This window comes from Onychostoma macrolepis, chromosome 13, assembly GCF_012432095.1.
Source record: "Onychostoma macrolepis isolate SWU-2019 chromosome 13, ASM1243209v1, whole genome shotgun sequence".
In the NCBI taxonomy this organism is placed as follows: domain Eukaryota; kingdom Metazoa; phylum Chordata; class Actinopteri; order Cypriniformes; family Cyprinidae; genus Onychostoma; species Onychostoma macrolepis.
This window is the reverse complement of record NC_081167.1, coordinates 23689595-23705529: the sequence shown is the minus strand read 5'-3', so window position 1 is coordinate 23705529 and position 15935 is coordinate 23689595. Positions and strand designations below refer to the sequence as shown.

Genomic DNA, 15935 nt, shown 5'->3' with positions numbered 1-15935 from the left:
AATATTTTTAGCTAGGTATTTAGCAGTATCAAATTATATTGGTACTAAAAATTATTGCGATACAAAAATGTATTATGGTGCAATACAGTAATTCAACCAATTTCTGTTCTTGACCAGAATGGCTGTATGCTGCTCTTCAGTAAAGTTCTGCAGTTCAAGATTTGTGATGTGAAGCATAAAAACATGGCAAAAGGTTAATTTGTCAACACAAGACCAGAGTTTTTTTAGTTTCATCTAATGAGATATTTATTACAAATCCATGTAAATGTCAGTCTTGAAAATGCCTTTTGCTCAGCTACAGCAGTGCACGCTTAGGGACTCTGCATCTAACAGCTGTGGAGCAGTTTTCCTGAAGGACTACAGACAACTGGCACTGAACTTAAACCTAAATACTTCCAAACACAGAGATAAGGTGCCATTTACCTTTGTTGTGTACAAAGCTGATTGTTTAAATTAATTCATTAAATACTGTATAAGCAGAAAAGAATATTGCAATACAAAATCCATGAACAACTTGTTTGGCAAAAACAAACAACCCATTAATACTGTCCGATCTTGCTTTTGGTTCATAAGTTGAAATGTAATATTCACCTGACACCTGCTTTTTTCCCTGAAATAATTACTCCAATTTTCCAAACTTTTGTTATTTGACAAATCTGACCAATCATCAATTGAACTGAACTGAATAACTTTTGTCCTGTTGATTTTGTTTATTTAATAAATATGACCAATCAACAATGTACACAATAATAATAATTTTTATAATTGAATGACAATAAATAATTACTCTCTGTACTCTCATTAATGGTGGCAGACTGTCCCAGAAGAGAAGAAATTGTTGAATAAAGTCATTATATTTTGTTTTATTTGCACACAAAAAGTATTCTCGTAGCTTCACAAAATTAAGGTTTAACCACTGATGTCACATGGACTATATTTTAACGATTTCCTTACTATGTTCCTTGATCGTGGTAGGACCCTTGCTGTCTATGCAGGGTCAGATTGCTCTCAGATTTCATAATAAACATCTTAATTTGTGTTCCAAAGATGAATAAAGGTCTTATGGGTTGAGGGTGAGTAATTAATGACAGATTTTCATTTTCACAAAATTTTCATTTTTGGGTGAACTATCCATTTAAATGATAGAATTATTTAATATACTTTTTGTTTTGTGTTATTTTTATTATCTAGGTATTCCATTTTAAACATAAAGTCTCGTACATGGTGTCATCCATATTTCTGGTTCTAACCATCTCGGAGAAGACCGTTTCGCCCAAGCGCTCTGTAAAATGGATTATTATTTTTTTTTTTTAATATCTCAAGAACCAACCTGGTGCATTACCCCCTACACTGACCTTTATGAGATGAACCATTGAGAAGTCCAGGCTCGACATTTGGTTTGTGTTTGAATGGTCTTTTTCTGTGGTGATGACTGTCCTTTCTTTTATCTTCTCCTCTACAGAGCGGTTTCCTGTAAACAAATTGCCAGAGTATTCTTTTTGATCACATGGGATTCTTTTGATACGCTGGTTAGATATCTTGTATGTAATCATTCATTTTTAGTCTGAAAGGCAGCAGCTATTATTTTCTTTTGTGACGTCATGTGCAGAGTACTTAGCCTTTGCATCGAGAAAGAAATAACAGACCGTATTTACTTTAAAAGCGTAAAACTAGCTGCACTCATGTGAGGCAGATAATAGCCCTGGAAGATGTCCTAATGGTAATCCCAGTTAGCCGAGAAGAGCGGATAGAGCACGTTGCCACAAAAAATGGGCCTTTTCTCCAAGCCAGAAGCTGACGTTAGCAGGCTAGTTTTTCTCAACAGATGGTTCTCAAACATATTCCCTCTTTCTTTGCCTTTTGCTTCTGCTTAGAGTCATTTCTCTCTGTATTTTCATCTCCCAAAATGGTATTTTACCTCAGGTCTCCTCATCCATTTTCTCCCTGGCACTTTTAAAAGTTTCCAAAAGTGCATATATGGCTGTGGATTTGGACATGATGTGAGCTTTCAAAGTACTTGGCTTCCTGTTTTAAGTCCCTTTGCTAGCGTTGAGTTCTGACAGTGATTCATGGCTTTAACGGTTGTAATCCTTTGACTTTGAGACAGATTCTGCCCACCTCCACCGGGTAACGGCTGGAGCATGCGGAGGGCAGGAGCGAACAGCTGTACATCAGCCGTTCATTTCATTCCCGTAAAGCGACATCATTCACCTCGCTGTCGAGCTGAGCACTAAACTCTTTTACTGAGTGTGTCACGCCCGCCCAAGTGTATAATCGAGTGCTTGGCCCACTAAACAGGCAATCCAGCACGTTTGGAGGACCAGCCTCTCCATTTTGGGTCTCTGGTGAGCCGTGGCCTCATGTCGCGTTTACAGCTGAGATCTTTGAATTTTAAATTCTGCCTTTGGTCAGTATTGTCAACTTATCTGGGTTTACATTGCTTTATTACTCCTATCAGATGACGTTATTAAACAGAATGAAGATTTATTTATTTTATTGATACCTGTAAGATATTTTATGATGTTTACAATCTGCGCGGTAGCTATAGAAAAGCAAGTCAGAAGTCAGAGACTGTTTTTGTCTGCTTATCTTATTCTCTTGATGCACCCTTATTTAAGCAGACAGAACGCTTTCCTTGTTAAATTATTCATACACGTTTGCTTCCAGAAGCTGACTTTTGCAGCCGAAATGGTCAGTGGTGATGGCAGCTCATTATATCTGCTGGGAGAGGTGTGCATCATGAAGGCATTTGACTCAATTTAGTGGAGATGTCCGTCGCCAGGTTTTCAGAACATCTCATAGATTACAAAGAAAAGTTTCTGTGTTTTGTTTTTTTTTTTAATTCCCAAGTCTCTTGCTTTGTAGCAGTGACCTCTGATTCACCTCCATTCTGCCCAAACACACACAAATGTTCTTGGTTTCAGTCTCTTGACTGTGTTACATAATACTGTGTTACATACCCCACGGTCATCGAGTTCATTTAAATCAGGATCTTTATATAATTGAACGCAGGATGACCTCTGTGACCCACATTAGCAACAGTATGTTTCCAAGAGCTTGACCAAGAATGATACCAGTGTTAAATGTTTGTGACCTCATAATGTTGCAATGCAATGAGCAGTGTCTAATTAACATCTAATTGCATTTGTAATCCAATTTTGTGAAGGGAAAAAATTATAATGTTTGAAAATCCAATAAAATGAGTCAAGAAAGAGATGCTCATTTTGGCAAATTGAGTATACCATACCTTTTTTAAAAATTTTTTTTTTTTTTTTTTGAAAATGAATCAATTTTGAGCATAGACAAAATGACTAAAAGTGACAGTAAAGTGTTTTATTATAATAGATGGTACTAAAGATTTATGTTTCAAATAAATGTTGTTCTTTTGCACTTTCCATTAATTCAAGAACATCACAGTTTCCACAAAAAAATATGAAAACCATTTTTGTCATTTGATATTAATATGAAAAGTTTATTCCGCTCCAGATCAGCATATTAGAATAATTTCTGAAGGATCATGTGACTCTGAAGACTGGAGTAATGGCTGCTGAAAATTCAGCTATGCATAACATGAATAAATTGCAATTTTAAACACATTACAATAGAAAGCAGTTATATTGAATCATTATGATATTTCACACTATCGCTGTTTGTACTGTATTTCTGATCAAATAAATGCAGACTTGGTGAGCATAAGAGACTTCTCTCAAAAACACGAAAAAATCTTGCGTGTGTGTGTGTTTGCGTATACAAGTAATATATATGTACATTCTTCCAGAAGAGAAAGGATGTTAATTAAAAAGTGAATTGTATGGATGTTTACAGATATCTTTAAATATGTAAACGTGTATATATATCTGCTGAAGTTTTATTTATATATAGATGGCCTCAGAGTCAGTAGGTTAAAAGCCACAAAACTCCAACTTTGATTTCGAGTCTATTTCCTTTTTTCTTTTTAAAATAAAAGGGTCATGATCAAAATACAGAACATGTCACTGCAATGTCAAGGCTCTCTTTGAAGAGTGGTAAACACATCTCCTGTGATCATACACAGTTGGCTGCGTACGGAGCTCGCCATATGCAGCAGACACCTGAATGTTCCCTGCGTCAGTCTGAGCTCGCATGGCTGGTGAAGGGCAATCAGTCACAGAAACAGATGTGTTTGCATGTTCTACATAATGCGGGGCAATAATCTCGCAGTCTGCTGCGGCATTACCCCCTGCTGTCCTGAAAGGCAGTGACAAACCATCCGCTGTCGTTCCCTAGGTACGGTGCAAAGAGTGCTTGTGTACAAACGAGGTCATTTGATTAGTGTCTTACAGAGTGGGAAGGTTGCTTGTTGTCCTATCCAGTTTTGTTTGCATAAGTGCAATTATTTTTGTAACATTTGTATGCGTACCAGTGATTTTATTTGAAAATGTGAGCAGATTCAAATTCTCCTTGCATAGATAGTCCTCATTCAAATCTTTTCATGTCCAGGTTTTAGGAATATTCTGTATTATTGTTGTGTGTGTGTGTATATCAGTCACTTGCACTGGTTTGAAATCCCAGTGACAGAATGTAAATATTTCATTTCAGCTGTGCTGCAGCTCAAAACACATTATTAATTTATAGATTTGAAACTCCTCCAATGCCTTCCTGTATCTGATATTATACCTTTGAAAACCGTCTGCGTCTTCCGGCAGCTTATGAAGTTCTTGTCTGAATATTGCTTATCATGCTGGCCCACCCTCTACCTCTCGCTTGGGGATAAAGCCTGGAATTATAAAAGTTCCGTTTGCGGAATTGCACCTCGGCAGTCAGCCGTTAGCTCGAGCATTTCTAATCATTCGCTTACAGTGAGGCTAGATCAACATCAGCAGAATGTGAGTCTACATTTGCAGATGGCCTTCAGGCCCCGTTATGCTCTTATTTAAATGAACCTTGGATTTTTAAAGGTGCACTCGGTATGTTTTTGTTTATCTATGCTGAGTCTTCTTCGTCCCAGTGGTCTTGGATATATTTTCCCTTTTTTTTTTTTTTATTGTAGGCTAGTCTTTTCCCTGCCTCATATTATAACTTTCCTAAAATGGCCATTCCACCAAGTATAATGTTGTGTCTGCATAATGCATATACTGTATAGAGCTATTTTGTCTAGATGTTTATCCTGGGTAAATCGCCTGGAGCACTGTCTGAAAGCGCTATGTGATGTTAACGTTGTTTTTAGTAACAGCATGACGACTGGTCATGTGATCTCAAAACATGGGCAATCCATTCCATGTTAAAAATAAAGGACCATGATTGTTGTTGTTGTTTCAATGCCACAAAGCTGCAAATATGATTAACCTATTTGTTAATCATAAATATAAAGGCAGCAAACAATTTTCATGTACACCTCTATTCAAAGGTGTACATGGATCAGTGAGATTTTAATATTTTGTGTTTTATAATATTGTGAAATACAGTTACAATTTAAAATAACTGTTTTCTGTTTTAGCATATTTTAAAAGGAAATTTATTCAGGTGATGGCAAGCTGAAATCCTTCAGAAATCATTCTAATATGTAGGTGTTTGATATGCAAGAAATATTTCTTCTTATTATCAGTGTTGAAAATGGTTGTGCTGCTTAACATTTTTAGGGAAGTTGTGATGCATTTTTTCAGGGTTCTATGATTAATAGAAAAATGTCCTCAACTTGTCACTTTTGATAAATTTAATGCGTCCTTGTTGTATCAAAAGAAAAATCCTACTGACTCCAAACTTTTGAACGTATGTGTGTGTGTGTATACATTTTTATCTGGAAAACAATTACTTTCTATTAAAATGACACTTGTCTTTTTGCATCTTATCTGTAAGTAAAAACTTTTGTGATTAATCTCACTATTTTTGACCACTGTTTAGAAAGCAGAATGAAAGGGTATTTATCCCAAATTCTGTACATTTATATCTTTTCATTATACATTAAAATTGTTTTATTTGTCATTGTTAATTTTCTTCATGTTTTTACAGATTTTTATGTATTTATTTTCTTCTCGAAACTTGTCAGTGGACCCCTTAGGGATTTAAAAACTCCTGTTCGAGATCACTGACTTCGAGTCTTCATCTTATACAACTGCACATTCATATCTTAAATCAAGTGCTATTCATTTCTTTATGTATAGAATGTTTTTACTTAGCAAAAGAATAAAAAATGCACTTTTACTTAGTCTTGCACTGCAAGATCAGTTCATGTTGGTCTGTCTGACAAGGCTGGTTTAGAGTTCAGGCCGGTGATGTACGACTTCCATCACTTCAGCTCTGTATTCTCATTTGTATTCCCCTCTGCTTTTTTGACACTCTCACCCCCCACCCCCCAATGCCCCTTCCCAATTTATGCTTTCTACGCAAACTCCACTGAAGGTAATGATGCAGTACGGGTACATTTCATTGGTGTACTAATGATCTCTCTGTTTTTTGGTTCCTTGTGTGCAGCGATGCGGAGAGCTGGTTCTGCTCGTGTCCTTCGCTCTACTCCGGTAAGCTGTGCCAGTTCACTGCCTGCGAGCGAAACCCGTGTGCGCGCGGCGCCACCTGCGTTCCCCAGACGCGGCTCGAAGCAGCGTGTCTTTGCCCCTACGGAAGGCGGGGTCTCCTCTGCGACGAGGGTAGGTCCCGTCAAGGTTCATGCATAGACGGCAATTTACACCAGCATCCATGGAGACACAATGAAGCCAGCATGGCCAGAGGGTGTTTCGTTTGATATTTGTTGCATTCTGAGGTTTGTTTTCCTCCATCTCCTGCGAGCACCTCCGTCTTTGAGGTTAGACCCATAGGTGGTAGATTGAAATGTATTCCCAGCGGTTTTGTTTAACTGATGCAAGCCGTTGAAATACCATTCCAATTAGAGAAGCTAAGTGCTCTACGCTCACTAAACAGTTACTGAACTCTGAACGGTTTGAGGATAACTGCCAATCTGCGTAGTACTGCTTTCTCGATTCCTCTGACCTTTCGAGGCATCTACAGGTAATAGAGTACGCATCCAAATATAATGAGCACACCAAGGTCTTTAAATTAGGCGACTCTGAAACTTAATTTATCAAAGCGTAGTCACAGAATGTACTCGCTGCAATTGGGTTTGTTTTATTGTCTCAAATAACAAAGCTGTGAAGACACAGTACAGCGCCGTGTAACTAATGTACTCTCTTCCCGGCTCTACCTCGCAGTGTTAAGTCAGCTAAAGTCAGATATCTGCTTACACAGATAGCTCTTCATCTTCTCGACGGCGCTTAGAGGGAAAAGAACTGCTGCTATTTTGCTGTAATCTAATTGGGTGGCGTGGTTTGAAGACCGCTTGGCACAGCACGCCGGGCAGGGCTAGCAGACGTCGCTCTGTCAGACAGCAAAGAGCCTGATGCCAAATAGAGTGTTCTAATCTCCCAGTGTCACACCGAGTGGGACTGACATTTGAATTTAAAGGCCGATAACAGCAGATAACATCAATCAGTATTGATTAGTAGCCAAGGCCTTGCTGCCTCTGGGCAGTCACTCAACTTTAGATGTGCTGGACTTCTTCAAAAGAGCCTGGGCTAATGGAATTATAGGAAGGGTGTTTTGAGTCTGTTTTATGTATTGATTTAGTGTTGCATTTAGATACATTTTTAGTAATGTATTTTTATAGATTACTCAGAAAATAAGATTCAAAGAGCATGATCTTTTTCTTTTTTTTTCTTTTTTAACTTGCCAGGCAACATGGCAAATGTGATTTATGTGGTAACATCCAAAGTAGCTGCTTAAATTAACTTTCAAGAAAAGGAAATGTATTGGAAAAATGGGTGTCATGCACCAGAGTTATATTAGTATTATCTGAATACTATGATAGTATTTATTAACACTTTGAATTTGAGTTTATTTTTATATTTTCATTTCTCATTTTATTTTTAGTTTAGGTTTGTCATTTTATTTATAATGTTCATTTTTATTTTTTATTTTTGTTTCGGTTTAGCTTCGATTTTTGTTTTCATTTCAGTACAAAAAAGTACTTTCATTTCAATACTGAAATTACAAAAACTCTTAAATTCTTAAAACTTGTATAAGTTAATTAAAATGATCTAAGTTAGTTGCCATGGCAACATTTTAGATTTTAAGTTATTATTTTTATAATTTATTTTATTTTATTTCTGCAATTACTAATAACAATTTTTAGTTTTCGTTTAATAACAGTGACACTGTCATGCACATTTTTGTTTTGTTTCATTGTAAACTGAAGTACTAAAATTAAAACTTATTTCAGTTAGTTGCCATGGCAAAATGTTTAATTTTCTTTTCATTTTAAATTTCTAATGTGTATATTTTTTCATTTTATTTTTTTTATTATTTTATTTTATTTTATTTTATTATTTTATTTTGGCCTGACCAAGTTTAAATCTATTCTTTGCATAAATGCAGCATTATTATCAAAGAGTTAGCTTTTTTAGAAGTATATTCAGAATCCACAGGCAGACAGATAGGTTGATCTTTCGATTGATCATGGGAGCTTGTGTTGCTGAAAGCAGCTTGAGGCGGCAGTGGAGTTTAGAAGACAGACTGTGCTCTCTGACGCACTGTTAACATCACACTCACCTAAAATAGACCCATAACATAATAGCACATCTGTCCTAAACCGCCTTACTGCCTTAACACACATATCATGTGACTTCCTGTATTTTCATTTAATCAGCACCAGGCTCTACGTCAAAAGATTAAAGAATCATCTTGTGGGAAGTGTATAGGATCAAACTGATTTTGTGAGGAGTTGCTCACATGTGCATATCCTTATTTTTATGTCTTTTATTTATTTCATTTTTGCATGTATATGTGTGTGTGTGTGTGTCAGTAGTAAGAGAAGGAAATCAAAAAATCTAAATATTTCCGGATCCAGCCAACACAGCTGACGGAAAGCTATTGAATTTCACTAGAGCAAAATCCTTACACACAAATGGTTTTTGACTAGAACGAATGGAAATAAATGGGTGATATGTCACCTGTAAAAACTGGCAGTGAGTCGGAGGTTTTGTTTTCTTGTTCCTTTATTCACCTCCAGCAACAGCAGCTGAATAGCACAGCTGAGAGAAGCAGCCTGTGCTCTGCAGTGCCTTTGCATGAAAAGTTATATGGTTATTTGAGGTCATATCTTTATCCTGTCATATGGGACGTTGACAGAAAAAATTTTAGTTACAAGAAGAATTAAAAAATAATAATAATAAAGTGTGGTTTTATTTATGTAGCCTATCATTAGTGAGAAATAAAGCAGGGGAAGCAAGCAGTTTTTCGTGCCTAATTATTGCAATTCTGATTACTTCTGAGGGCTAGTATCAGAAATCCCATTTGACTTTGGAAATGAGCTCAAACCACATCCTTACACAGGACTGCAGTTTATCTGAGGATGGTAATTGGCGTTCTCAAAAAGTACCCAGTATGTCCGATTAATAAATTGCCGGTTTATTAATGAAATTCTCTTGGAGCAAGAAACGTAACTCAGCATATGCAGCGTATCACGGAGCCATTACATGACACTGTGAGTTAAGAAATACAGCTGGCCCCATCAAACCATGCCTGCTAAAAACGCATTCTAGTCCTTCATTAGGCGCTGTGCAAATAAACCGTGACAAGGTAATATATGTGCAATTTCAAAAGGCATCAATAATTCAAGGGGAGAGCAGAGGGAAGAACTTCAATGCTGTTCCCAGAGAAATCCTCCGGAGAGGCTTTGCAGACTGCACAGTTCATAAAGACAAAATGAGGGGTGGAGGAAACTCTTTACGTAGCACGTTTTTTCATTGGAGGAAAAAGTGTAAATGCTTAATGTACCCAAGCTGAAATGTTTCTGAGCGATGCTTGATGGACCAGGTGATTAAATGGTGAGATTTGAAATGCATTGTCCAAAGTAACAGCCATTTCACAAATTCTGGCCGATTTCTGCAGATAACGCTGTTGTGACCAATGTCCGTTCCCAGAGTAAAATGGCACAAAATTACAATAATAATCGTTAGCAGCAGCATCTTTAGCAGCGCTATAAATAGTGCAATATCGCCATCTTGTGTCTCCTTCTCAGACAGCTGCTGGTTGGTAACTTCACCTCAGTAAAAGTCTTATTTTGCTTTATTTATTACAATACATTTCTCAAATATAATTATAGTAAATGTTGCTGGAATTATTATTATTATTATTATTAGTTAGTATAGGTATATTTTAAATATATTTTTCTTAAATGCATATTGAATTTTTTATTTATTTTTTTGCTATTTCTTTGCAGCTGTCAACATCACTCGGCTCAGGTTTAGTGGACTTGATGAATTTGGATACTCATCCTATGTGGCTTATCCTTCTATTCCCAGTATGGGTCATTTTTATGAATTCCACCTGAAGCTCACCTTTGCCAATAATGTCTCCGCTTTGAGAAACAACCTCATTCTCTTTTCTGGGCAAAAGGGACAAGGTGAGTCAAAATGGGAATATTGTCTTATTCCTTTATATTTGCTACTCCATCTTTCTTTATTCACTTTGATTTCAGCGCATCCCTCAGTGCTATCAGTGAAAAAAAGAGCTGGATTCACAGCAGTTTGGCTGTAAACGTTTTCCCAGCATTAGATGAGGTCATGTTAGAAGAAGTGAGGTTCAGAAATAGTATCACTCAACTAGGAGATATTAATGGAGCTGCTGCTGTAAAATGTGCTGTAAGTGTAAGTCCAGGACCCAACAGCAGAGACCATTTATCTGTGCACACAATGGGGCGATGATTTTTATTATCTGCCATAAGGGAAAGATCTGTTATATATGGGGTCTCTAAAGAATCTCAGATAATGGAGAACTCTTAACCATGGAGTTCAAAATAGGCTGTAAAGAAAAGGATGTAAATATTTAGTTATATAATAAATACAAGAAATGCAGACTTGTTTACCAATTAAAAACATTTGAATATCTTTAAATTGTAGATAAGTCTATTAAATAATAATTGTTTAATAATAGTGTGTAATAAATAATTATTAATTTAATAATGTTATAATTATATAAATGGATCTAAAAATGTTTTGCTTAACAGCTAAAAAATTTGTTTAATAATTTTAAATTATAAATTGCTTGAGAAAGTAGATATTATAAAGATATTAAGAGTAGGTGTTTTTCAGAGAATATTGTATATCAGATTTTAAGCAAAAATCCAATCTTTGGAAATATTTTATGAAGCATCTTTGTAAAATCGTGCTGCTAAAACAAATATATTGTTTTAAGCATATTGTTACTGGAAAACAACACAAAAATACTGATTGAGAAAATGATTGTATGCAGAGTGACAGGCTTTTTGGAAAAATGTAGAAATGTTTATTTATAACAAAAACCAACAAATCAACTTCCTGTTGAAAATGGCGTTAAGAAGAAGAGCTGTCGTTTCGAGAGACACAGCATCTCGGTCAAGTTTCCTCATGCCTTGATTTCCTCCGCCACCATCGGCAATTTATTTTAAGGTCAGTTTCAGTGGCTGCTAACTGACACGTCACTGCTACGAACATGTTTAATCAAAAGACAGGCAGCTGAATAAAAGCGTAAGGGGTATGAATCTTCCTCAGTTCAGCGAGTGTCTCTCGGGATTATAGTTTAGGATGATTCATCGAGGGAAAGAGAGAAGAGGACAGTGCTGTGAATAATGAAGCAATTGTCAAGGGAGCCATGCAGCACAGTGGAGGACAAAATCAAAAAGAAGGAATCAGAGGATGAGAAGGCAACTATTCACCTGATAATTGGCCAGATAAATTAGAGCATTAGATCCATCAGCTCAAAAGAAAAATAAATTACATTTTATAGATGGCCTGATTGACCTGGACTACCAGTGAAAATGCTTCAATTTGATATACTTTTCTAATGTATTACTTTTTTGCATAGTAATTGAGTGATTAGTGACCACATCAAAATTAGTGATTAATTTTACCTCCTGCATTTTTCAAAACCCTAAATCGGTTTATTTCCAGGTTTAAACTGAGAAGAAAAAAAATCCTAGGTTTCCAGTATGTTCTCAGACTTTTGGTCCCCACTGCATGTGTTAATTGGATTCTGTGTGTTATTGTTTTTATGAAGGCATCAGTGGAGATGACTTCTTCGCATTGGGGGTGCGGAACGGCAGGATTGTTCATAAGTATAATCTCGGCTCGGGTTTGGCAACAATTATCAGCGATCGCCTGAATCCGAGGATCAACATTCACACATTGCACTTTGGAAGATATCTGAAAAACGGATGGCTGAAGGTGTGTTTTATATTTGCACTATTAAATAGTTATATATGGACTTGGCTTCATGGAAAGCAAAGGTTGGTCTGACCTACTCGATGCTAATACAAATGTATTTTTAGATACACTACCATTCAAAAGTTGGGTCAGTTTTTTTTTTTTTTAAGTTGATACTTTTATTCAATGCGACAATGCATTAAATTGATCGAAAGTGATTGTAAAGAATTTTTATAGTGTTGCAAAATATTTCAAATAAATGCTGGAGCTTTGTAGTCATCAAAGAATCCTGAAAAAATGATTATAAAAAATAAAGATAGTAAATATTTTGTTATATAATGATTATTTAAAAAAAAATTGGGACTTGTGTACCATTTAAAAGCGTTTAAACATCTTTAAATGATTAAATAATAATAATAATAATTTTATAATAAATAATTCAATAATTATAAATATTACTAAATATAAAAATTATTATAGAAATATTTAAAGAAATACAAATTAAATCTTGCTTACCAGTAAAAATTGTTTTAAAATTAAAACTGACTTGAAATATATTATAAAGATATTAAGAGTAGTTTTTAGAGAATACTGTATATCATTTATATTTTTTAAGCATAAATCATTTTTCACTTTTTTAAACTTATTGAAAAAAATCTAATGGAAAAAAATATCTTAAGTATCTTTTATAAATAACTACATTTTATACATTCATTCGTGTAAAACAACACCTTTTTACCTTGTCAAAAACAGCTCTGTTCACAGCAACCCGTTTCGGTGCATGTTCTTCAAATGATAGTAAGCTACTGCTCACCCCACCCATCTCTTCTGTCTCTGAAGATTCACTTTTACATTCAACTACAAAACACCTGCATTGCTTATGAGACATTGCTGTCACTACAGCTGCTTGAGCAAGAAGAAAATGGTGGACATCGTACAGCTGGCTGAGGGCGGGAACATGCTAATACAGGACAGTCTGTCAGCGATTGTGGGCGGGGCCTGAAAAAGGGCTTGATAATTGAGATTAAAAAAAGGAGTGAATGGATTTTTATCATTGTAGGGTGGTTGTATCCACACACTGCTAAGACATTTATATGCAAACACAATGTAAAAGTGAATTTAACTATACATTTTGCTTCTCAAATAAATACGTTGTTTTAAAGATTTTGTTACTTGAAAACAATATGAAAGTACTCATTAAAAAAAGGGTTTTCTGCCATTTATATAGTGCTTTGAAGGTGTAAGTACCATTTTAAAATAATAATTGCTATTTGTTTGAAATGCAAGGCAAAGCCAGTAAACATACGTTCATACGAAGAAAAAAGAAATGACTGGGGATGGAAATTCAAAGCTGTTTCTTGTTCTGAGTGACTGATTTTGACTCTTAGCTCTTTTTTACCAGCTGACACCACGTTGGTTTGTTCTTTTCTGAACAGGTTGATGGGCAGAAGAGGAGGATGGGTACATCCCCTGGACCACTGGTGGGCTTGAACGCCTTTAGTCAACTTTATGTGGGTGGATATGAAGAATACACACCTGAGCTATTGCCTGCGGGCTCTCGATTCCAGAACAGCTTTCAAGGTAGTGTGTTTTTTCCTGTTTTTCATTATGGTCTTGTTTGATGTCTTGATTCAGCTCGTCAGTTCATGATGAAATCAGTCTTTCTTACTTGGATCATATGTGTAGTGATGTGTAGAGAGAGTGAGGTGCATGAATTGATCTTCTGCTTATTTTATGAACATCTGTAGCTCTGATGGTACCCTTAACCTTGTGTGTAATATGTGTGCAATCATTCATCACAAATCTTTATTAAAACATACTTTTTAATGCTTACAAAATATGGTGTATCATCAGCATTATCATTCTGAGGGGGATTGCTTGTAAAATGTAACAACTATTGATCCGTCAAAAGTTTAGACACACCTACTTTATGAAATAAAGCAGTGAAATAACATAAATGGAAGTATGGGAATTATGTATTGACCAAACAAATCATATAAATGATATTCTTACATTTTTTTAAAACATTTAAAACTTTAGCTTTGTAAAGAAATTTACAAAATTAATTAAAGAAACATTTACTCACCCTCAGGCTATCCAAGATTCAGATGAGTTTTTCTTCATCAGAGCAGATTAGAAGAAATTTAGCATTACATCTCTTGCTCACCAATGGATCCTCTGCAGTGAATGGGTGCCGTCAGAATGAGAGTCCAAACAGCTGATAAAAACATCAAGATAATCCACACAACTCCAGTCCATCAATTAACCAATGAATGCAAATTTTAATTTTTGGGTGAGCTATTCCTTTAAGGATTCACCTTTAAAGAAAGCTGATAGGATTTCAGATTCAGTTCTTTGTGTCCAAACTTTTGACTGGTAGTGTATCTTTTATCTTTAATCTCTGTCATCTTATTACACAGCATTTCGTAACAGCTGTGAATCACAGTGAGGGGAGTAGGATGCAGTGTATCTTCTGTCTCGGGCTCTGGATGCTTTACAGTCAATGGGCCTCAATCATGAAACACGAGCAGAACACATTTCTGTGTAAATCCTTCATAAATCTGTTCTCACATAAATTGTTGCATTTCCTGCAGAGTTGAATTGAGACATTCTGTTCCAGAACACCAGAGTATCTGTCTGTGATTTAAAAAATGTTTTTAATTGGCCATCGACTGCAGCCTCATTGAAATTCTGTGGAATGAACAATCTTAAGCACAACATCATGAAAACATATTTGAACTGATTCCTTCCAACCACTGCATGTCTTGTTATTTAGTCGCTTTTGTTATGCTCTAGATTCAATACAAGTTATTCTCTATTACCGCATAACATAATTTCGACTCATCCCTCAGTTTACAGTAATTCACTTACAATGGAAGTCTACTGGGCAAATAAAATATAGTTTCAGAACGGCTATCTTGGGGCATATTCAACCTCAAATTACATTGCTGAAACTGCTTGATTATGATTTTAAATGGTTATTGACTGACTATTTAACTATCATCTGAATTTAATACCCACCTATGAATATATGAACTGATCTTATGGAGCTCAAGTCACTTGATATTCATAACACTCATCTGTATCTGCCACTTACCAGATATTTAAATTATTTTTTTCTGTTTATTTGAAAAAGAGGAACAGAATAGATTTTTCTTTTTCACCATAAAAGCTAAAGCTCATGGACTTGTACAAATTTTCTCTCTCTCTCCTTCTCCCCGATGGCTTTTCCAAAAATAATCATACACTTTGTCAACACCATGGTATTTTTTCTTGTTTTTTTCTGTAGAGAGCCATGTGCCAGAATTAGATGCTTTTATTATATGAATTTTCAGTGATGGCACAAATGTTTCCTCTTTCTGAATGTTACATTTACTAGTCTTTTAGAAAAAGGCATCTGGAGCATGCTGGGATGCTCAATGGATGCCTCCAGAGTGATTAGAAGAGCTTAGTTTGGGGTCAGTAAGTTTTTTTTTTTTTTTTTTTTTGAAGGAAGTCTATTCTTTCAAAGTTTATTTGATCAAATATCTGCATTTATTTGAGCAAACATGCAGTAAAAACTAATATTTTACAACATTATTACACAATTGTTGTGTAATATGATTAAAATTCAAATGAACTATTTTCTATTTTATTACACAATTTAAAAAATACATATATTCCTGTGATTGATACGTTGAATTTTCAGCAGCCATCAGTCTTCGGTGTCACATGCTCTTTTAGAAA

The 15935-nt window shown here is 35.5% G+C and overlaps 1 protein-coding gene across 1 annotated transcript in view; it reads left to right on the top strand.

The window, feature by feature from the left end:
- The window catches only part of eys (eyes shut homolog), a 209067-nt gene that overhangs the window by 189139 nt on the left and 3993 nt on the right, over positions 1-15935 (top strand). Inside the window, exons 39-42 of the mRNA XM_058795808.1 lie at positions 6451-6623; positions 10250-10432; positions 12064-12230; positions 13646-13790. Of these exons, the coding sequence (XP_058651791.1) occupies positions 6451-6623; positions 10250-10432; positions 12064-12230; positions 13646-13790 (668 nt within the window). The remainder of the gene's footprint in view (positions 1-6450; positions 6624-10249; positions 10433-12063; positions 12231-13645; positions 13791-15935) is intronic.